The 24,485-nt window shown below is 41.2% G+C and overlaps 1 protein-coding gene and 1 long non-coding RNA gene across 4 annotated transcripts in view; one reads left to right on the top strand and one right to left on the bottom strand.

The window, feature by feature from the left end:
* The window catches only part of GLIS1 (GLIS family zinc finger 1), a 177,679-nt gene that overhangs the window by 10,945 nt on the left and 142,249 nt on the right, over positions 1 to 24,485 (bottom strand). For 2 of the 3 annotated variants that reach the window (XM_048946035.1, XM_048946033.1), the window contains 3 exons: positions 23,978 to 24,088; positions 20,623 to 20,755; positions 14,371 to 14,515 (listed from right to left, as the gene is read on the bottom strand). In XM_048946035.1, coding sequence (XP_048801992.1) covers positions 14,371 to 14,515; positions 20,623 to 20,755; positions 23,978 to 24,088 — 389 coding nt within the window. The remainder of the gene's footprint in view (positions 1 to 14,370; positions 14,516 to 20,622; positions 20,756 to 23,977; positions 24,089 to 24,485) is intronic. The other variant, XM_048946034.1, reaches the window with a different exon arrangement.
* LOC125693765 (uncharacterized) lies at positions 54 to 14,358 on the top strand. Its single transcript, XR_007377241.1, has 3 exons — positions 54 to 402; positions 12,528 to 12,798; positions 14,017 to 14,358. It is a non-coding gene; the product is annotated as an uncharacterized LOC125693765 (long non-coding RNA).

The following is a 24,485-nucleotide window of genomic DNA, read 5'->3' as shown; positions in this document are numbered from 1 at the left end:
AGTGGCATAGTGTCACAGTGATGCTTATGAACAGGGCTTTAAATAAATCAACCGGTCAAAGCCAATCCTACGATGAAATAACTCCACCACCTCAAAACACAAAAATAAGGCACACAATACAGACTGCAGAGAGATCAAATTTCCCCAAACTAAACTGAAGAAATAAGCAAGTATTGTTAAATGGTGTATGGGAACTGCTGAATCACAGCCTGAACCTGTGATGGATCACCTGAGCACTGAGTCAGCCACAGGAGCACAGGTGCAGGCAGTTCACCTGTGCTGCTGGAAGGGGCAGAGCCTGGCTGCACCTCTCCTAGACCCATTTAAGGGCTGACTGCCACTAGGAAAGGGTCTCTTCTGGAGATCCCTCCTCTGGAGTTTTGCAGCAAGCCCAGGATGTGGGTAAGCTTTCCATCTATTCTCTTTTTGTTATTATAATCTGCTTTGCCAAACTCTCTTGTGTATTTCCTAATTATAGCATCTTTATATTCATTGGCTATACAAGTGGATTAAGACATTTTCAAGCCAAATATCTAAGGACTGGATAACAAACCTTTTGTGAGAAACATAATCCTCATAAGCAAAGGTCTGCAACGCGTACAGATAACTGAAGCAGAATTATAAAGCCAATATGCAAATACAATCTTAGTAGTCTGTGGGGTTTGTTTGCTTGTTTTTGTTTCAGGGTCATATTAAAAAGAGCTCTGCAGCAAAACTTAAGAAAAGCTCAGACTGCAGACACAGCAGGAATGGGGGAGTGGGGCTGCAGCAGGGTGGGCAGTGCAAGGTCAGCGGTGCCCTCATCAGGTCCCAGGCTGAAAGTGCTCTCTGGAACCAGCTCTGCTGAGGACCAGGTGCCCTGGGGAAAATATCGAGTTTCTTTGCAGCTAAATGCAAAGATCAGCTCCCATGTGGCCGTAGTTTTCTCCTCAAATGACTCAGTGGAGAAACAGTAAACAAAACTATCTGTCGTGCTGCCCGGCTACATGATGGGTCTTCCACAAATTCTCTCCAACATGTGTCAGTGGTGAGGACTGCATGCAGATGGGGCTGCCTTTATCTGCTGGAACCTGCAGAAAAGCATTGCTGCAGTTTCATCCAATGCTGCCAGGGAGTGCTGGCAAAGCATGACCACAAGTGACAGAATGGTCACCAGCCCATTCAAATGGCACATGGAGACATTGTCCTTGACATGCCAGAAATGCTAGCAGAAGCCAGGAAATACTTCTATCTGAAAGCAGATTAAAAGATTGCAGTTGTTTTCTTTGGAAGGATAACAGCTAAAAGAGATCATGATAGTGACATTTATATGGATAATGACCACACACACATTTTGAAGAGAAACAAAAGATGTAGTGAAGACTCCAAGGCTGGACGAGCCAGAAACCACTCTGAATGAGGGAGGAAAATAGTTTTGGTGAGCAGGCACTCTGCGCCTGCTCTGGGAATGCCATGTGCTGGCCACTGCTGGAGATGCAGCCCCATGCGGGCCTGCCTGGCTGCTCTGTACTGAAGGCTTTGTTTGCCCTGTGGGGAAATTGCATTTTTAAATTCTGTGCAAATATATTGCACAGCAGAAACAGTACATTAAAGTTGTCTGGCTGTGGGAATTCTGAACAAGCCAGCTTCCCCGTTTCACTCTTCCAAAAGGTTATTTAAATCTTAACCCTGTGAGACGAATTGAATGGCTGTTGTGATTATTTTAAAGCAGCACTTGTCCCCACTCATTCTTTCGCATTCTTGTTTTTCCTGTGTATGAGCTCAATGGTTTTGCCAGGGTTTGTGCCTCAAAGCTTTGCAATGGCTTGTAGGGAGCAGGAGGGAGGCACACCAGCGCCTTGCCAGGAGGCAGCAGGGTGAGGAGGTGTGGGGCTCTGCTCCAGCCAGGCAAGCTGTGCTGCCAGCTCCCTGCTTCCACTTGCTTTGCCTGCACGGTGCTGGGGCTCAGCAAACATTGCTGCCTGCAGGCAGCCAGTATCCTAGTAACTTGTAGTGCAGCAGCTTGGGCTGAAACCCTGAGAGCATTACTCTGTGTAATGCTCAGCTCTCTGCCTTCTCCGTGTGAAGGGTTTCATGCAGTTTGAGCAGGTAACCATGAATCTACTGCTTTCTCCTCAGTCTCTCCCATGTATGGGATTTCACATTAAGTTAGGGAACAGTTTTTAGCTAGGAAAGAGCATTGCTTAGCAGAAAAATCTGTATTAGCACAAGTGGCCAATATGGGAATTTGCCTTCTTAAAATAGCCATCACAATGCCAACAGCTCAAGCTGGCCCCTAAAATATTGTTCTCTGTGTGCACATGTATTCTGGCAGACTCAAGGAGAGCTTTTCATCAACTGACTGTCCAGCCACCAGTGCCCTGCCTTTAATTCTGTCCTAAATGTTTGTCTACTAATCATGTCACTGTGATAACTCAGGTTGTTAAAGGATAGGCAGAATCATTCCTGATAGCAATTAAATCACTTAAAAGGAGATGCCTTTTGTATGGAAGGGGAAACATTGAACTACTTAAGCCAGAAACTCAGCTGGATACATCAAAAATTCCAAGGCAGTAGCTCAGGCATATGTTTCAGTAACTAACAGCCTGTACATTTCCTGTTAACGCTGTACTACAATCACAGTTTGCTTTGGTTTGTATATTAATAATAAATATATGCCCTATATTTTATTTCAATTGTAACTTGCATAACTCAATAAGTCTGCAGGTCCTTTTGGGGCCTTTTAAGGTATATCTGTGCATATATATACTTATAGCAGCTTGTAGATAAATACTCATGCATACATGAAAAAAATCCTTCCTTAATTCATTAAACTTAAGGCTCCTAACTATCCTGATTCTTTCTGTCTGAGAAGATGCATCTTTTTCCTATCTCACTAATGCTACTGACAAAGCTAAGACGAATAGTTCTTACAGCTTGCTTCCACTGCTGATCTAGTTGGACTGTCAATACGCTCCACCTTTCTATAAGGATGCTTGATGATGAAGCGCTTTCGTTATCTCAAGTAATAAATCAAAACACTGCAAGGCTTTTAGTGTCCCACTGTGTCCTTTAGGAGAAGCGTAACATCTTAATCATGCTCTTACCTTATTCCTATCTATTTCCCAGTATAGACACTAATGATGTTCCTAGCTGGATTTCCTCTCTGATCCAGCAGATTTTTAGTTGCCTACTGATGGAATTGCTGTTGCTAAAAAACGTTCCTGGATGTGATACATGGTGCAAGTAGGAAAGTCTTTTAATCTCAAGACTTTTGGTGACTTTGGACCTAATGATAGTAGGTGCTTCTCAGTATCTTGTGTGTTTCTTAGGAAAAGCTTGTGGATTCACAGGAATCTGTAGGCTGGAAACTTCTGCTGTATTTGTGGTGCTCTCTGGGTGTGTTTCTGTATGGCAGTCAGCACTGTGGTGCAGCGCCCAGAAATCCTCCTAGCCTGGTACCTGTGATGGACACCTGTCTCAAGCTTTGCTTCATATGGTGAACACCTTAACTGGAGGATATGTTGTCCAAAACCTGGAAGCCTTTGCCTCCTTATCTCCTGTTCTCCTCTAACTTCTCTGGGTCCCCATGGTACCAAAACCGCATCTTCAGTACTTCATGCATCACAGACAAAAGTGCTGCTGCTTAACAATTACAAATAACTGGTAGCACCACGGCTCAAGAGGCTCATGTTGCACACCTAACTGGTCTGAAGGGAGGTGCTAAGGAGAATGTTTACTTGTGATCTGGATAAAGCAAGGGAGAACTGGTGACTGTTCACTGAAAATACTTCTGTTTCCTGGCAAGCTACTCAGGTGCTTGCAGGAAACTCAAAACAGATCTGAATGTACTCAATGTAGACAGCAGGATGCAAAATGAAACCAAATCTGGAGAAATTAGAGATATTATGCATCTACACTGAATACAGAAGAGCTGCTTTCAGTTTTGATGTATTAAATCACTGCAGGAGTTAAACCAGCTGAAGAATACTAGAATAGTAAGAGTGAGAGAGGTTTCTCAGCAAGTCAAATTTCCTAAGCTGTAAGTGTGGCACTGAAAGAAGTGAACTTGAAACACAGCTTTTCAGAATGCAGTGGCACAGCAGAGGAGCCGGCCTCCTCTCCAGCCTGCTGAAGGCACAGCAGTGACAGGGCATTCACCACTGGGAGAGGCAGGCTGGTTTCAAACAAAAGGAGCACTTTCTCATGCAGCATGCTCTGGCCTGGGGCAGTCATAGCCGCGGGAAGTCACGGAATCAAACAGTCGAGATAAGTGCTGTAAAAACGGGCTGAATAATTTAATGGCCAAAACCAACATTTCCATGCTAAGCAAGAGGTAATCAAATCTTGTGCTTCAGGATGTAAACTGATCGCCCAAGAAATCAGAGAGGAATTCTCACTCTTCACTCATCATACAACTTCACGTGATTGACCAGGTATGGAGGGTTTTTTCAAACTCCCTTTGAAGCACCATGTGTAGGATGGCGCTGAAGACATAATGCTGGTCTTGAGGGACCTATGATTTCAGATGGAACTGTGAGTATAGTGCACTGCTCTCCTGAGGATGCATCAGTAGGCAATTAAGTAAAAAGACTAGTCAGAAAAGTCTTGTTTTTGCAATACCATCATGCACAGAATGGTATTGGAAGAACTGATCCTGAGTTGATAACATATCTTGTCTATAATGCCGCAAACATTTCTATACTGTGTTAAACATTATCTTTAAATCGCTTGATTTCATGGCCCTTCTTAAGTAAGCTCCTGAAGTCTGATGAGAAGAACTATCTCTGAAGAACCACTAACACAAATGGCAGACACGGACCACGAGCCACTTCCTCACCTCTGCTGCAAAGCATCTGCCACTCACAGCAGTGGAAAGACAGAAATCTCAACCTTAACAGATGGATTTTTGTTAAATTAAAAATCAAAATATAGAAGATATTAATCTATGTCCTCTCATTTTTAAAAAGCACAGATCTTTAAGAATCTCAAAGAGAAGTCTCAACAAGACTTAAATTTTCTTGTGATTGTTTTAACATTTATTATAAGTGTTAAGATTAAATCATAAGAAAGATGTATGTGAAGGAACTATGTAGGAATGCTGTGAGTTAGCAGCAATCTCTACCAAAGACTTTGTAGGCTACAAGTACTGTTAGCTTGCTTTATGTTTACTTATCCTGCCTCTGGTTCTGGATTCTCCTAGTAGACAGCAGTGCATAAAAAACTGTGTATTTTCACAATGCATGCAAAATGTCATGTTCCAACAATCTTGAAAAATAAGGAACCCATAATAAATGCATATGGAGATGGATTTTTCTGACCTTTGTGTCAAGATGGAAGTATGTTCTCTATATTCATCCACAGTACTCAGTCTGAGTAAGAAACAGTTGTATATTTTATTTTTGCTAGGCTGTTCAGTAACTGTTGCTGGACAAATTAACAGAGTAAGAAATTGTAAAGCCAGATTTGGAGCTGTTTTAAGAGGAATTCTTTCATCATCTGGTTCATCCTGTCTTAACTGCCAAAACCCACACACACAACGTTTAAGCAGAAAATGCTTTAATTAAATTGAAAATTGGAAAATAATGAAAATAATTTGAACTAAGATTCTTGAATAATAACTGAAAGAAGTATAACCACAAAATAGAAATATCTGAGATGAGGATGTTGCCAATATGAAAACTGTCTGGTTTTTGGGTTTTTTTTTTTTAATGATGTGATGGCTTGATTGGCAGATTTCTAAGCAAGACAAACAACCTCAACCCATATCCCATTGACTTCAGTGAAAAAAGGACCAAATCCAGACTGAAAAACATCTGTCCTTTATCTCTAACTTTTAATATATTGGGGGTTTAGGACCATACTGTAACACAGCTCTCATGTATACCGTACTGACACATCCCACTACCTAGAATTTGGGAGTTTTTAAGAGAAAAGTATATAATAAAGCAACAGCATGAAAAGCACTAAGCAGAGAAGCTCTATATTTTGGCATAAGTTACTACAGCATACTGCAGCTAGCTACAAAATCTGAGATGTTTCCACAGAACCGGGTTCTGCCGTAAAATCCAGCATGCTAACCATTCCATTCATAAATTCTCTCCCCAGGCCTTACAGTTACTTATATTGTGAGAAAGTCCAATTGAGTTCCAGGACTAGGAAATTATTTTTTCAAATGAGGAAAAAAAAAAAAAAAAAAGTTAACACTGATTTTCATCTCTTCCCATAATATTAAAAATGATGTGTAAAGCTCTGCTAATCTGGTCTCTGGATAGCGCCCAATCTCTTGCCACGTGTTTCTGTTCTGGGTCTTGCCCTAGGGGAATTTCTGTCAGCACATGCTCAGGAAACAGTTACACTGTTCACTCTTTTTCTTTTTTCCTTTTTTTTAAGATGGACTCTATCTGAAGTTTGGTGAACCTTTGCACTAATCACTGCCAGGTGCCTCTGGCTATGTTTCTGGAATGCAAGGAATCTTTTCTCTTTCTTTCTTCCTTTCTCCTCTTCCCCTCTCTCCCTGATATGTTATAAATCCTTCATTGAAAAGCACCTTGCTGGGCATTGCTGCATTTTATTACCCTTTTCTATAAACGGTGAGCAAACAAGTTGTTAGCCTGTATGATACTCATTCTCTGTTCTATGTCTGCACGATAGGACACCATGATCTTGTTTTTTGTTTTCTTGCTGTAGCCAGCTTGAAAACAATGCCTGCTACTGGGAGGCTTGGCCTCTACTCCTGGCTCTGCTGCTAACACAGTGTGTGTACCTCCAGGTGTAACATCTCAAAGTAGGACTAAGGAAATGCCAGTCCTTTCCTATAGCTTCTAGGTAAGTATGGACCACTGGTGCACTCAGGTGGGTTGCCCAAGCAGGCTGTGGGTGCTCCATCCCTGGAGGCATCCAAGGCCAGGCTGGACGTGGCTCTGGGCAGCCTGGTCTCGTGGTTGGTGACCCTGCACACAGCAGGGGGGTTGACACTAGAAGATCACTGTGGTCCTTTTCAACCCAGGCTATTCTAGGGTTCTGTGATACTACAAAGGCTTCTCCAAAAGTAATGCCTCCTGTTTTATTATAGAATCATAGAACCGATGGATTACTTTAATCCAGTTCCACATCTTCACTCGCCCTCTCCCTGTGTCAAGTGAGTATGTGAGCATACTCAGAGTAAGAGGGGTTTCACAAACATTATGGGGAACGCTATCCAAAGGAGCTTTTAACATGATTTAAGATTCTTAAGTCATTTCGTTGCTTTAAAATAATAATACCAGTCAACAGTGATATGAAAGCAGCTTCAGGATGAAAATGATAGAGAACCCAGAGGAGTCCTTTCCTGGTACTCCCAAAGACCTTCTCTTTGGATCCAGAGTGACACTGAAACACTCGCAATCCTTCTAACATGTGCACAAGTCTCATAGCTGGGGGTACAACATAGCTCAGCATTTTGTAACCCACTTCTCTACCTGCACCAAGAGACACATCTACGCAAACAGGGACCTTCTTATGTTAAATTAATATTTCTACACTTCTCACCTGATATGCAAATTCTGCAGAGCAGTTAAATCTTGTTGATTGCTATTGGAACTGTGTCAGTCTAAAAGACATTTTTATTTACTAGCTTTCATTTGGTAATTCTCCTTGAAAAGAAACTGATGAATCAGTGGAGTTCAGTGGAAGCTGCCTGACCTGATGGGGATTTGAAATCTTATTCTAACAATCTGACAGGAAAATATATTACAGAAGTAATTACATATTAGCATGCTTTAAATAGTATCAAAACATCTTTAGATAAAAAGCACAGCCTTAGGTTCAAATGACTGCCAGGAAGTAAATTAGAAAGACATGCAATCAAACACAGATATCGATGTGTACTGCACACAATGTGTACTGCAATAAGACTTCTCTGTCTTATTTTAGTCATTTAAAGTCCTTATTCTATGGCAAGTATGCAGTAAGACACTTCCAGGTGTACATGCATTCTTTACAGGTTCCTCATGCTGCTTTCTTCAAGTTTACACTGTAAAAGGCAGTATACTGAGCAGTGAGAGATGTTAAGATAATGACTTATTACACCATGGCAAATTTCTGTGTTTGGTGTATGCAACTTACATCTAACTGGGGAAGTTTTGCTTAGAAAACCAAAAGGAAAAAGAAAAAATGAGCTTTACAGGTGTAGTGTAAGCATGTGATTTACCTGCAGATAAAAACTAGTAATAGCTAAAATCATTAATACAGATGAGCGGTGGTTAAATCCATTTGAAGTTTTTCTTGATTTGCTCTGACCAATTCATTTAAACTCCCTCCCACTCTTGTAACTGTCTTTAATCTTATACTAAGATAGTTCTGCTCAGAGGGTCTCTTCCGGGCAGTCATCAAGGGGAGATCTTACCAATGGTCATACATATATGAAGGGCAAGGGCAAAGAGAGCAGAGGCAGGCTCCTGTCAGCAATGCCCAGTGCCAGTCAAGAGGTGACGGGCACAAAGTGGGACACAGGAGGCTCCACCTGAACGCCAGGAAGCACATCAGTGCTCTGCAGGTATGGGGTCTGGCACAGGCTGCCCTGAGATGATGTGGGGGCTCTTTGATGCCTTGCAGAGCTGCATGGGTGTGTGCCTGGGCATCCTGTTCTGGGTGTCCTGCTTGAGCAGGGGTTGGACCTGATGGACTGAGAGGTCCCTGTCAGCCTCAGCCATTCTGTGACTGTGATCATAGTGCTCGCTTTTGGGGTAAGGCTCTCAAACGTATGTCAATCCAGCCCTATTAGAAACAAAAATGAGATACGTGTCCATCAATTTGTGCTGATGGCCAAACAATATTTTACCTCATGATCAGGCTGTAAGTTACTGCTGTATTGTTGCAGTCAGTCTATTCTAATGCTAATTTTGCTTTAAGGGGGAAAAAAACTATAAAAGTCTATCTGGACATGATTACAAATGAATTCTGATCACATTTTCTACAATGAGATAAATGACTTGGGATTTGAAACCAGATGCTTTTAATTACTGATTTTCTTTGTTACATGAACCTCAGCTCCGCACCTGTACATTGTTCTTTCTTTGGACAGATGTACTGATGCCCCTTTTGCGTGCTCAGGTCTATAACACTGAGATAAATTATGATGGGTTCTTGGCTTCCTCCATTGAAAATGTTTTCAGCTGTCAGAGATATCTGTTTCTTGTTATTGGTTTTAGTGCTTTTGAAAGAAAGCCTGAAACACTGACTTGTGTATTCTATTATAAGTGAAGAGTATTCTCCAGAGGAATCCACAATGAATGAATGATGCATCTCCTTGGAACTAGGAACTGCTATAAAAACTGTGTAGGTATTCAGTTCTCCTGAGTACTTCTAGAGTAAAAGTTTGTTTCATACAAAGATTCAAGCAATTCCTCCTCGCTTTATGTATATGAGCTCACAAACTTGAAATTCAGCCATAAGTAGTGAAGACATGCAATCATCACAGAAGGTAATGAGAATTAGGTACATGTGTATTTTCAGGTCTGGCCATGGATTCTGGCAGATCAAGGAATTTACGTAGCCTATTGAAAGGAGTCTCTTACTGGTTTGGAGCAATTTCTTAAATCTCGTATCAGATACTGTCATTGGCAGAAGATGAACTGCTTGCAGATGACAGTGAAACTCATAGGCACAATTCGAGTCCCATCCCATCTAATGAGAAGGCACCCATGAGACCCCTTGTATGCCTGCCAGCATCCCTCAGAGAGCAAGAGGCCCTCAAAGCTGGAGCTGAACACAGGGCCACAGAGCAGAGGTTGGGAGGTTGGAGGAGGCTGCCTCCTAGCTCAAAGAGCAGGGGCAGGGGCCAGATTCTGATCTAAAATGGAAGCTCCTGGCAGTGTACCTTACGGGACTGAAATGTGGGTAGGCTCTGGCTTACACCCTTCTTGTTGCCAAAGTACAACGTGACAATCCAAACAAAAAGCTAGCACACAAGATTTCATCTTGCATACTTTTTTCAACCTTAAAAATATGAGGAATTTTGAATCTGGGGTTCCCTTATTGAGCAAAAAGGGAGGCTCTGTGTACCTTGTTTTACTGTAAGTAAAGGGAAATTGAGGACTAAACCTTTAACAGAGATCTCTTTACAGTGAAGTATTTCTGTGGTATTTGAATTAACAGGTGCTAACAAGCAAGCAAACAAAAATTCCGATGTTTAAGTACCCTGATTAAAACGTCTCTTTTCATCTGATTGGTCTCAAGTTCTGTTTCTTGTGATTTTGTATGGGTAAGTGGCTCTACAGGGGAGTCTGGAGCATTGAACTGGTTGCAGTTAGCTGGTGAGAGGCCTGGATAAAAGAGAGTTGTGTCTTTCATCTAACTTTGGTTACTTAACTCTTGATATTAAACTCACAATAACTGTAAGACTGGATTCAAAGTTCTCATTAATCATCACCTATGGACATCATAAATGCCTTAACTGGTTCTTCAGTTAGGGTTGTGTTTACAAAGAAGAAATACTGTAGTAAGTATCTATAAAAGCATTATATATCAAAGAAAGTTTCACTTTCCTTTTCCTTGGAGACACATCACCTTCTTGGTAGAGTTCTTATTTGTCAGTATCCCCAGCTTGTCTGGAGAACATAAGTGCTGTTATAAGCGACACAAGTGACTGAAGGCCTCACGGCCACATATAGAGAGACTGTGTTCAGATCCTACAAAGTGACCTTGTTAGGCCATTCAGCCACGTTGGTGCAAATCCCTGACTTTGTGCCACCACTTAAACTCATTTAACTTCAGTCAGATTGGTTTCACTTAAACTGATCATTTATCACAGTAAATATTTTAAACTTAAATTTACAAATGCAACTAAGTGTATTTTTTAGATGATGTGGGTAATACTGGCAAAAAAATAGCAGAGAGAAAGCCAAGTGCAACACTCGCGTAGGACTTAATATCAAAAGCTATGTTTCCATCTTCATATTGATACAAATCGAAGTGGGCTACCTTTGCAATGGGCAAAATGAAATCAATCGTATGTGGCACATGCTACAGGAAATGCAAACGTAACATTTTGCCACCTGAAATAAAAAATAAATATGTATTCCAACCTGGATCATGACAAACCTGTTTTCTGGATGCCAAAGCATTTCATTTCAATTAACAGCAATATAAGTTCAAATAATTTTACTTTGTCTAGCACACACTTTATACTAGAATTTGAAAACATATTCTCTGTATTGTATAATGCCAGTATAAATACATTTGGTAATGAAGTCAGATTTTGTTAGAACATTTTGGAGTGCATTAGATAATTCTGTCAAACTATTTAAATGTCTTAGTAAACCATTTGGGAAAATTGACTGCTGCACGTGGTGTTGACTTTGGCAACGGACAGTACAGCATACAGCTTCTATTTTGTTAATTAAAAAAAAATAAGAAGCCTTCAAAGAAAATTCTAAATCTTCTGTCAAACTTGAGTACACTATTTGTACCCTGCTCTGTGTAGATTTTGGCATCTTACATATTTGATGACTCAGTAATTAGATTTCTTGATAGTAATCATTTGGTTCATTCCGCAGCCTTGAACTATGCAATCCAGCCTTGTCATCATACTGATCCACAGTATAGAAATTCTTTGCATTTACTTCCAGATGAATGCCGAGACAGCTGACAAATGAGGCAAAACATTACATGTGTGCCAGAAAGGCACAGCAGTTCACATGAAGAAAGGTAGTGTTAGGTGTTTCTTTCCTGTTGCGAACTGTCTATTTTATATGAGTAATGGCATTGTGCTATAAGCTGGCAAAGGCATAACAGTTCTCAAATTCAGTGGCTCCAAATATTAGATTATCAAGTGATTGATTTTTCCTACTTGAATGAATGAATGCTTCACACAAAACTGTGCTAAATGAAATTCAAAGACTGTTAGTTCAAACTAAGCTTCCCATACTGGCAATTAACATGGCATGTATGGGCTTGATTTTCGCAGTCATTAAAAATGTAAGCATAAATAATTCGCATACAGCAAGGGACTGGGACGGGGTCTGACAACACTGAATGCAGATTATTCCAATTTAGAAAATGGTATTTGAGATCCTGAAAAATTCCAAGTTGTTATGCTGTGAAAATAAACGGCTTGTTTTAAAATAACTATTTAAAAATACCTCCTGGTCTCCACTTCCTGATGTTTGGTTCGTAATTAGAAATTTATTTTCATCTCAGTCTGATATTTTGTCATAGGATATTAACTGCGGTGTTTCTGCAAAGACTTTGCATTACTTACCTATATGAGCCCTGAGATAATAAATCAGCTGTGATGTCTTCTCCAAGACTTATTCCAGTAAAACCAAAAACAGCAGAGACCATTCTGATGGAAGCTTTGGCCTAAGCAAATGATCAAAACGTCTGGAAGAGCTCAGTGAGAAACTCAGCTCAGTCCCACAGTGAGGGCTGAAGGGAAGCGCTGCACTCATTCGGAGGAAACATGAGGGGGGAGAGAGAGAACTCACCTGGGAGCTTGTGGCCCCTCAAACTGCACAACTGACTGCTGCCGTCATTCTGGTCAAACCTTTGCTTTTCTTTCTCATTAGCAGGACCAAAAGGTGAAGTGCTTTAGAAACAAATCCACTTTGGAGATAACCTTCTGTATGGGAACTGCTGAATCACAGCCTGAACCTGTGATGGATCACCTGAGCACTGACTCAGCCACAGGAGCACAGGTGCAGGCAGTTCACCTGTGCTGCTGGAAGGGGCAGAGCCTGGCTGCACCTCTCCTAGACCCATTTAAGGGCTGACTGCCAGTGGGAAGATCCCTCTTCTGGAGATCCCTCCTCTGAGTTTTGCAGCAAGCCCAGGATGTGGGTAAGCTTTCTATCTATTCTCTTTTTGTTATTATAATCTGCTTTGCCAAATTATTGTTTATTTCACAATTATAGCATCTTTATATTCATTGACTATACACCTTCTAAAGTGTATCCTTAGTTTATTTCACTCTCAGTTGGGATTTGTTGCCTTACCTCCCCTAAGAACCCTATCGTAGAATCAACTGAAAGAAGAAACAGCTAAGCAGTGCATTGGGGAGCGGAGAGAGGAAAGCGTTCTGGTTCCCTGGACTCAATTAGTCCTATGCTGTAAGGAAAGGATATCTTGTGGACTACCTTCATTTTGGATTCAGTCTCCATTCCTCCTGTTTGCACTTACTGCCCTCTGTGCTACAGAACACCTCACATTTACTTGCTGAAACTTCCATCTTCCCACTGTGCTCAGTGCCTCCTGTTGGCCACCTGTCTGCCATAGGCATGAGACTGTCAATAAGAATTAAAAAGTCAGGAACACGGGTGGGAGGGTAGGGAAAAAGAGCTGTTGAGCACAAACAGCTTGAGTAACCTTTGTGATAATTCAAAAAAAGAGATGTAGTAGCTTGTTCCTACTTTCCTCAGTGGCACTGTTCTTTATTCTGCCTTCTGTCCACTGATAAAAGAGAATGATTAAAATCTTTCTGGGCTTTCTTTTCCCCGTATAGAAGAAGGGATGAGACAGTTACTGAACAAAGATGGAAAAAATCCACGCTCCATTGATGGCTTTACTAAAGAACCTCAAACCATTAACTAAAAAAAGTCTTACAATCTCTCAGTGTCTCAGGTTCCCATCATTAAAGCAAAATCTGAGTATCCCTCCCTGTTCCAAGTGCTTAGAAGAAAAGAATAAATGTTTTATGTTTGATTTGTATCACTGTAGGCACCATAGAAGCTTCTAGGATGAGAGCAGAGTTTTGTGGATTGCAGGTTCTTTACTGTTGAGATATTTTGAGATCCTCAAAAAAATAACAGTACAGACATGTGACATACTGTAGCAATGCAATCTATATAATTGATGTGATAATATATCCTCCCTTGATTAAGATCTTACTGGTTAACGCTTGCAGCTACAAGGTGTATTACAGAAAGTCCTAACAGAGCGCAAGGAAGTGAGAAAGCCTGACATCCTGACACAAATGAAGCTTACAAAGGCAAATACTGCTTCATTCCAAGTGAGTCACAGCTTGCTTTTTCACCCTTTGAATTTTTTTTTTCATTTTAGCTGTCCTCTGCACTTATCCAAATCTACAAGAAGTCACCAAGGAAGAATTATAAAAAACATTAAATACAATTGCACTCTATGAAGAAAAGAAACCTCTGTATTTTGTTGAAGACAAAAACAAGGACCTGAGTAACCTGATGGCAATATCAAAGTTTGTCAAAGTTTGTCCTGCTTTGCTTGGAGGATGGATGAGATGACCTTTTGACCTCCCTTTCAAATTAAATTTTCAATGATTCTAAAACAAATGGCATAGCTTGCTTTTGGTCAGTATTTTTCATTCAAGCAGCATCCATGCAAATTACAACAAACAATTAATTAGTCAGACAGAAGCCAAGCATGTTTCACAACACATACCCTTCCCTGGCACTCTCCAATGACGACTGATGGTGATGCGGACTGGAAAGGGCAGAGTCAAGAGGATGATGTCTTGAAGGGATGTCATGAGGCAGTATACCTGGTGAGGGACCATTGTGGTTTGCGCTGGAACCACTGTACATGCCTGTGAAACATACATCAGGTTGCAAAATAAAATAAGCAAGGAAAGGAGCATCTAAGTAAGTCTGTGACAGTTCCTGACTCCTTCATTGTCCCCCACACCCACATTGACACACGCACAGAACAGCACGCTGCTGCAGGGCAGTAGCAGAAGTTACTTCATCCACGGAGGCAGTACTTAGGCTATTTTCTAAGCTTACTTGCCATACACCTCACAGAGGTTTGCCCACTGCGGTACGTACAACAGAAGGACTAGAACATCCACTGATGTTGTATTCTGAAGGTTGTGGGGGGCAGATGAGGTTTGCCAGCTTCCACAGCGTCCAGCTACAGCATGTCAGTCCTCACGCATTCTGTAAGAGCTATTTTATTTGCCTTTCTTCCTGTAGCATTCACCTTTCCTAGTTTGCTTACTGTGTGCAGAGTAACACATTCAGTAAATGGGCTGTGAGTCAGCTATGCTTTGACGTGTCCTGCTTTACTGGCAGGGCTCTCAATGGCACTTGTCCCAAACCCTCTGAATGTCACATAACAAGCAGAAAACAACAGGAAAATCTGGAGCCACAGGGAATGTGTGACAGCTCTCTCTGGGTGGATAAGCAATGGCTGAACGTCAGCATCTGTTTCTGTATGACTGAAGAGTAGAACCACTAAGGCCAGATTCTAGCCACCTTTGTCAGGGCCTTCAGATGAGTCAAAAGCCTCTCATGAACAATGAGTCCTCAGCTGCTGACAGATCCAAAACTATGAGAATGAACCACATCATCTCTGTCTCCCACTAGACAGAACATTTGTCAACCAGCCAGTGAAAACAACTTGCTTTCTGCACTGAAAACCAGACAGGAGGAGTTTTAAGAAGTCAGATGTTCCCAGGTGATGCTAGGATTTATTCGTCAAAGCCTCATCTGAAAACAGTAAGTCAGTAGCTAGGATGCTACACTGAGAATTCCATTATTCTGCTGGTGGTTTCAGTCCATTTTATAATACAGTACATTCCCACAAATCTTTGTTGTTCACATGCTTATTCCCAGGCTTGGCAGATACCAACATGACTCAGATGTACTGTCACTTCACAGTTGGACTGTATCTCCCCACACCTCTCAAGTATATTAGCAGCACAGCTTGGAGGAAGCTGGTGAATCTAAGATTTGTGCTCTCTAAGGATATTAGACTTCAGATAGTTTTAATGGTCTCTGTTCAAAGCTCACCCCAAAAGCTCAAAAACTCTCAAAAGATAAATTTCAATAGTGTTACAGCCAGTAAACATACTCTTTTTTTTTCAAACAAGGCCCTTGTTTGAAGCATGCTTACTGAGGTTTGTGGGATTAGTTCATCAGTGAGTTTTCCTTCTCCTACACCTTTATTCACCACAACACCACGCTCGTGCTCGGTTTGACACGTGGTGTCTCTTGCTCTCACGTTCCCTGACCCTTGTGCTGCCTTCCTGCAGGGCCACCAGCTCCCCTTGCCCTCATACCCCACCCCTGCAGCACGGCTGCCTACTGCCACCTAACCTCAAGCACATCAGAATCAACCCAGCCATCCCCATATCCTCTGGGACACTTTAATGAAAGTGACATTACATGTGTGCCATTTGCTGCCGAGCAGCATACGGCCCAGCTGAGCCCTGCCTGCCTCCCCTGCAGAGAAACACTAATTTTGGGAGCCACTCTCTGCTATCTAGCTTCCACAACTCATGTAACTTGTTAGAACGCAATCATCTCTGAAGCATTTGTCAAATGTGACTGAGCTTAGCTAATGGATTAAAAAAAAAGTACTAGAGGGAAGGGGACCAACACACATATGGACAGAGGCAAGCAAAACAAATACTACAGATCACACTCCCTATGGAAGTGAGCCTAAATCCAGAGCGCTGATTTGCAAAGCTCCTATCCCTTAGGTGCAGGGCTAGGGAGATGAACACAGGGAGCTGCAGGGCTGCTCTCACACCAGACACTGTGATGTGGGCATCGGGGCCCAGGGATGAAGCTCCGAAACTGCAGAGTCTTCCACTCAGATCAGGCCTCTGACTGCCTCTGAAGCTGCTGGATAGTGGGAAATCCAAGAGACACAAACAAAAAATATCAACCCTGTTGTTCCTTTGCTTTGCTTGCAGGGGTGCCTGCCTGTAATTAAGAGTACTTCTAAGGCACAAGGCACAAGCTACAGAAGATAAGTTTTTCTATGAGATTCCACGTACACTGCAGTAAGACATTAGTCCTTTCTGTTGAGTCACTAAGAACTGAACTGGTACTTGAAGTTAAAACTAATTTATTTCACACAGTGCAAAAGCAGAGCATTCTAACAGAATATTTACTTCCTTTAGAGAGACAGACCCTCTGCTCACAGGCACTGGAAGGATGTACTATGCTAAGTACTAGGCTTGAGCAATTTCTTCTGCTACTCTAACTCATTTGGGCTGAGTTTCAATATGCCAGATTTAAGACACTCAATTTTGAGCTGCTGCTATGCCTGCAGTCCTGTGACTACCTAACTGCATGTGCTCAAGCACTCAATGCTTCTACAAGGGAACAGTGGCAGGTTATCAGGAAAGAGTGAGAGTGAACAGCTTTCTTTGGGGAAGCAAGAGGTACCTGCTGATATGAGGGTGCAGTTCTTCCTGCTGCCAATCTGTAACACAAAGGAAGAATCGCTTCAAGGGAGAGAAATGCTGCATTTCCTTTGCAGCTGTGATTGCCTTTGCAATGGAAGAAGTCAAGGGAGAAGAGCAGTTGCTGTTTCAGTATCACTTTCAATACTTAAAAAAAAACTCTTTTTTTTTTCCAGCAGTGATACAATATTTTTAGAACCTGAAGTCACACAGAAGCCTTTGGAGCTGCTATGACTGTTCCTGCAAGTGCAGCCCTGTTCAGAACTGTGCGTCTTGGGCCTCTTCACGCATTGACCATCTCAGCTTATAAATGTGCCATCAATCAGTATTTTAAATGGCTTGGCCTTTAACCTGAACATCTGTTGCCAAAATGGTACTCTGAGCATCTGTGACTATGAGGATTTTTTTTTCAGCTTTATGCCAGGAGAGACCAGAACAAACCATAACAAACCATGCATGCCCAGAGAAAGTTCCTGCATGGGATTACCTAACAGAGGTAACTTGCTTTGTCAAGAGAGTGATGGCAGCTCTTAGGTGCTGCTGGAGCTAAATGTGTGCAGCCATGAAGGAGCATAGATATAAAGAGGAAAAAAAGAGGAAGGTCTCAGCAAACAATGGCTTTCTCTGACTGCTAAATATTCCTTTGCTCACTGTCTTACCCAGTCTTAAGCACAAATCTCCTTTGAAGTTTGACACAAGGGAATAGGAGTTTTCTTACATATTTCTTTTTCCTGTGATTGGCTTTCATCCCTGACATATTTAAAATGTGCTTCAACTTGGACAAAGACAAAACTGAACCTCTCCAGGAATCCAAGTGATCCCTAAAGCCCGGAGCTCCGCACATTAATAATGTGGTTTCTTTGGGGAAAAAAAAAGTTCAAACCATGAACATTTTCATATTTTCAAGTGGAATTAAGAGAACATCATGAACAGTATTCACCCATATACATTCTACACATTATTATATAACTGCTTCGTCCAGAAATACTACCTCTGCTTATATGAAAGAGCAAACATGCAACTACAGGCAGCAGCAGGGATGTCCTTTTGTTTTAAATCTCCTGGGATCAGCACCTTAGCCTGTTAGCCCTGACAGTGACAGAGGAACAGTTTTTCTATGGAAATTATACCACACAATACGAAGTAACTTCTGTAAAGAAATGCTTCAAATCTTGATTTATTTTCCCTGGCACTTCTCCATACTGTGCATATGATGGGATCTCTTATGGGGTGACCAGACGGAAATACCCACAAGGATTCCCTAGGTTTCTCTTACAACATCCTGGTGACATCCTCATACAATCAGCAAAGAAATCATATGAAAAAAAAAAAAAAAAAAGAAAACAAAACAGTAAACTGATAAAATTCTTACTTCCAAGATGATTTTCTCAGAACTGACACTGAGAGGCCAAGGCTGGGCTGTCTATACGTACACTGAAAACTTCTTTTGTATCACTGTGACCATTTGAAATCAGAGGCTTTTCCTGGGGCTACTAACTGCACAAACGCACCTTGGTCTGAGGACAGCGTTGTCTGTCTTTCCTGTCCTGCTTGGAAGCAGGAGGCTGGACTGTAGGGTTGGAGAGCAGAGGCTGTGCGTTGCCCTCACACATCTTCAAGGGTGCAGATGACAAAGCCAGAGAATTGAAATAATCCCCCCATGTCCCTCCAACCTCCTACAACTTTCTGAGGAGCCACATATGAACTGTGAGTGAGGACTCCCAGGGGAACGATGCTCGAATGATGGGTTGTTTCCCTTCCTGCCCCACTCTGCTCACCAGGTTCATTCTGACATATAAGCGCAATTTAAACTGGAAAAGGGAGTAGGAGATGGCAGGCAGGATGATTTTGTTATTATTATTTTTAACAGCCAAGAGAAAAGCATGCCTAAATAACTGTAGTAAATTATTTTTTTGCAGCACGTTGCTCTTACAACACAAAACACGTTAATAAAGACCTCCAGGTCGTTCCCTGGTGCAGGGCAACTAGCACCTGGCGTTCTTATTTTCTAATGCCAGCTTACCACTGGTTTTCTTTAAATCTCAGCAGGAACAAGGTGAGGTTTGTCTGGAAAGCTTGTACTAAGTCAGTGAATCAATTAAAACATATTTATTAACATTACTTAGGCAAGCCTTTGCTCCACAGTGCACCTGAAATAGGATAAATGCACCCTACATCAAGATGCATCAGATACTTAGCTCTAAGCTAAAAACATTTTATTTTTGATTTGCATTTTTGATTTGCATAACATTAAATGTTCTCTAATATTGACAAAGTTAGAAAGCATTGCTTTCAAAAAGACTGCAAACTATCCTCCATGCTTAGACATATCATGGAACACACAGGAGTACACAATGCTAACTGAAAATCATTAACTAATTATGAAATCGGTCTGTCCAAACCTGGCTTTACTATGCATTCCTACTTAAGCAGTTACAGAATTAAAAGTCAATATCTGCTGCTTTCTTTTTTTTCTTGGAAATTCTCTTCAAACCATTCAAACACTGCAGTAAATTCATCCCATACACATCTGCCAGCCAAAACAGATCTGAATGTAACGGGATGTGTCTGCAACATGACAGAGAATGGCAAGAAAATGCTACAGTGACAGTTTAAAAATCTTATGATTGGACTGACCTGGAAATCAGGTACACTACTGGTTACCTTCATCCACAAATGGCTATTACAGAGTTGGAGAAGTTTCAGAGTGTCCCACCAAATCAGACAAAGTCAGATCTCTGTGCCTATCCTTCTCACTGACCATCATCTGAAATTTGCATGTGCAAAAAATGAATCAAGGAAAGTACCTTTTAAAGGAATATGTTGGCTTTGCAGCTCACTGATACTTAAGTGTTGCTGGAGTCAAGGGTAAAAGAAATATAAGAACTAGGAAAAGAGGTCAACAGTTGCATGGACAAGGAGAGATTTGAGAATGAAAAGCTCTCTGCTCTGATCAACAGAATCAGTGGAAGTAATATGGGGGCCTTTTCAGAAAACATAATCAAAACATCTCACATTTTAAATTCAAGCATTTGCTCCATTTGTATGCCACCATATTGTTTGCTATAAGCACACCATGCATGATACTGCACAGCCTCATCAACTTTTCTGTGGCTCTCGAAGAGCACAGACACTGAATGGAAAACCTTACTGCTGCCTTTATCTTTGCTAGAATATTTGGCTTTAGCAAAGCTTATGCACCTGCATCTGCTGAAGCCAAAGCAAGCTTTAAAGAAGAAATGGCTAGAGCCTGAATTGCAGTGGTGCTGCTGCCCTCCTCACATCAGATTTAACCAGAGCTCTTTGCCTTACTAGCTCTTAGAAAAAAAAAGAAAGAAAAAACCCAGCCTTAGCAAAGAACTCACTAAATTATTTCATTTTATTCTCTTTTTTTTTTCCTTTCATCTTCCGTTCTGGCAAATCATACCCAGAAACTTTAGTGGTTTAAACTCTCTGTATTATATGACATTTAGCATCATACTTATTCAAAATATTCTTACCTGTGATTAAGTCATGATGACCTACAGATCTACCACATTTCCCATCCAAAATGTGTTGTGAAGATGTGTGGAGTTGTTGTATAGCTAAGCACTCACTGAGTACATCCTGTTCGATATCAGTACATGAATTTAGCTACAAGAGGAGGATAAAACAAACATTTTATTTCAAAGTAAATCAAATGAATTCCAGTTAAATTCATATGTCTCTTTGCTTAAAGATTACGTACAGAAGAAAGGAACACAATGTCATTCTTCGTAACCTGGTGCAATTACGGATGTATCTATCAGTTCACATTTCTAATTAGAGATCACTTTGGTTTTCTTCAGTAAACAAGCTGAGTGCGCTAATCTAAAATCAACAACGGTTTTTTGTACCCTGTGTTTCTTCAAGCCTTCCTTGCAAGTTTAACCGCACATTTTCAGGCTGTCTGTAGTTCCTTGGGCTCTGTGCAAAAGGATTGCATGACGCTGCAACTGTGACACTTGGAAAGACATTCGATAGAGAAAGAAAAGCGCTTGTGCTTATCAGATTAGATCTGGCAGAATAATGTGCTGTCAGTAACGTGTAAGAGGTATCACCGATATGTCAGCTGTTCTCCGTGTAAATTAAAGCTCTGGCAAAAGTGTGTGAAGCAAACTCTCGAAAACCACAATGTCGATCATATTAAAAACAGCAGGAGAGGAGAATTAAGAAAGAAAAGCATTTCTAATTCTCTTTCAAACATGCTGATGTTGCCAAGCTTTTGTCATAATATAGTGCTCACATTACACAAGCAGCCATCATATTCTATAGCCATTAATAAATAGTTATTGGCTCTACGTTTACAGTTCTGCATACCAGTCTCCCATGGGTTTGCTTATTCTAAAGAAAAGGTCCAGGCAAACCTATTTAGAATTCTACTATATAGCCATTTATTTGATCAACATAAGTATCTAACATTTGGATCACAAAATGCGTCTGTAGCCAATTAAACTTAGACTACTACTAAATTAACAGTTAACTTCCTCATATTTTGTACTTGTAAAGCTGTTCAGAACAACCAAACATTACCACTGCAGTCATCTAAGCTACAAACGAAATATTCAGGACTCCTTTGAAGAAAATCTGAGCTCAGGGCATTCTCTTTTCTATGAGAGATGGCACCTTTTGGAAGCACGTATCAGCTGAGACATGCAGGCAGAGCAGCCTGTTAATTTTTTCCTTAGCTAAGTCATTTCCACACAGAACTTCCAGGAAGCAGATAATAACAGACTACTGCCTTTGCAGAATTGTAACAGAAAACAGCAAGGGACTATTCCCATTTCTTCCTAAATCTGGAATCCAAATTAAACTCCACTGACTGAATAACACTGAGATTTAACTAGTTGAAAAGGCTGCCTCTTTTTATCTTGTTATATCCTTAAGCAAAATATTTGTTTTGCTTATTATTTCTTTAGGAATCAGATTTACCTTGGTCCCTTTTAAGAGAGCCCGATCAAAATACTCTTCAAATCTACTGCTTTTCCGAGATACCTTTTATATTGAAGAAAAAAAGGCACAGGATCAAATATTCCTAGAATTAGCATGGGTAAATGAGACAGGAATATGATTTCTAACCACCGGAGAAGTGCAGATTTAGATCTGATCTACCAAATAAGGTGTGGGAAGGAAGCAGTTGACATTAAGATATAATTGTAAAGCTATGGGAGGGTATATTGACACATGCAGGAAAACTCCTCAAGCTGGGAGATTAGAGATACAAAACCCTACATATTTGATGTCTTGGTAGCTGGAGTTCGTAGTTTGTGTGTAGCCACATTTGCCATCTCTTCATTCTATGCTCAAGGCCTCTTGCTGCTTAACCAAAAGTACGTTCTGTCCTTTAATGCAAAGTTTGGATTCAGAGTTTTTTCCCCACCTTCCTCTACAGAACTAGAAAAGTGGCCTCAGCAGGCAATGGGATATAACTAAGGAGACATAACAAATTAATGTATTCAGCCCCGTACTCAGAGCTGAACAAATGACATCCATCTTGGGAAATAATTCTCTTCATAGACAACAGTCCTGGTTGTGGGGACCTGAATGGCTGCTAGGCCTGAAGAGTCCTCCTTCCAGGAATGAAGTTTGTCATGTTGTGAATGTTTCTTGGCTGTTTCTTGGGAGAGAAGGAGTGCAAGATAAGACGTGGCTGATGCAAGGTCATCAGTAGGCAGGAAAGGTAGGCAGGCAGGCAAAGTAGGCCTTTCGACATCCATCTAACTCCTCCATGGCTCATCCCTAATTCTGAAGTTACAATCACCTGTGTTCTGCTACTGCTTCTTCTCTCCACATGTTCCTTCCTTTGCTCTTTCAAGCTTGTGGGTTTTACCTTAGACATTTTCTTCAAACTGCTAGCTCCCTAGCTCTGTCTTACCACACTATCATTTCTGCTATGCTCTCCATCCTTTAAACATGCCTGGCAGTTTCATCTGTGAAGCTCTTGGCAGTGGTAAGGATATCAACACTGCTTATTGGAAGTAATTGTACTTGGTCTGCTCTGTCACACACCAGCTCTGTGGGGTCCCAATCATCTTTTTGGAAACCACACGTACAAACGTGGAACAAGCAAGTCTCTTGATGCCTCAACCCTAAAGGTGTTCAAGGCCAGGTTGGATGGGGCCCTGGGCAGCCTGGTCTAGTATTAAATCAGGATGTTGGTGGCCCTGCCTGTGGCAGACGGGTTGGAGATTCATGATGCTTGAGGTCCCTTCCAACACAGGCCATTCTGTGATTCTGGGATGGTGTCCATAAGCCTCCTCGTATGATAATGAATTTGGGATTGCGCCCATAGAAACCAAAATACTTATTTGAATCTAGTATTAGTGAGAACATAACTAGCAGTTTGGGTTAGGAATGATTTATAAATGCATTTAAAACACAGATGAGGTCAAAAAAGTCACGGATTCATTCTGACGAATGCAAGCACTCTTATTCTGACATTTCCATAGTATCCTGGCCTGGTTTCATTTGCATTTGGGATGATTTGCTAGCATGTATTTATTAGCTAATTGCACAGACTCCATGTGTGAAAATTTTACACAAATGACAGCAGAATTTGGATTTGTATGTGAAAGATCAACCAGGAAAAAATGCTTGACCATAAAGTATTGAGCAAACTGAAATTGAAAAAATAGTTTTGCTCTTCAAACATCACCATAAAGTGAACAGGTTAGCAAGAGTGATTAAAATCCAGAGGAAAATTAGTTCAGCTTGCATTTTTTCCTAGAGATATTGCAGAAGAACCCTGATTTGAAAAAACATAAACTAAAGGTAAACTGAAAACAACCACAGTGTGGAGGTCTGGAGATGCGCCACCGTTTGCCTACTGGGTCTTACCTTCTTACGCACCTGCTGTTCTTTGGCTGAATGAGCTTTCACATGCTTGCGCAGAGAGCTGGGGTCGGTGTAGCGTTTGGAGCAGCCAGGAATCTGACAGGCATACGGTTTCTGTAAGAGTGAGGAAAGAAAAGAGATTTCACATTCCTCTGCATCTCTTCAGTTGGCACACAGAGCGCTGAAGGACAGCTGGTTTGTGCAACACAGCGTAAAGCCCGAGCTGCTTGCTCTGCTTGACGTTTCCAGATTTGCAAACTCCTCTATGTACGTAAGTCTGACATGGTGCAAACAGAAGAAGAGCATTAATAGCTCTGATTTTGCACTCCATGCAAGTGCTGAGAGCACTTGACACATCTCTAATCTGGCACATTGGATGTTGATTACTGAGCTGAGTTAAATGCTAATGAGATGTAATTGGATGGGCTCTTAGAGCATTAAGTTTTCAAGTCTTTACAGTAGACTTGATGATGAGAACAACCAGTATAATTATAAATGTAATTCTGGTTTC

This window comes from Lagopus muta, chromosome 5 (assembly GCF_023343835.1).
Source record: "Lagopus muta isolate bLagMut1 chromosome 5, bLagMut1 primary, whole genome shotgun sequence".
In the NCBI taxonomy this organism is placed as follows: Eukaryota; Metazoa; Chordata; class Aves; order Galliformes; family Phasianidae; genus Lagopus; species Lagopus muta.
Note: the sequence above shows the minus strand (reverse complement) of the source record. Positions and strands in the feature narration are given on the sequence as shown.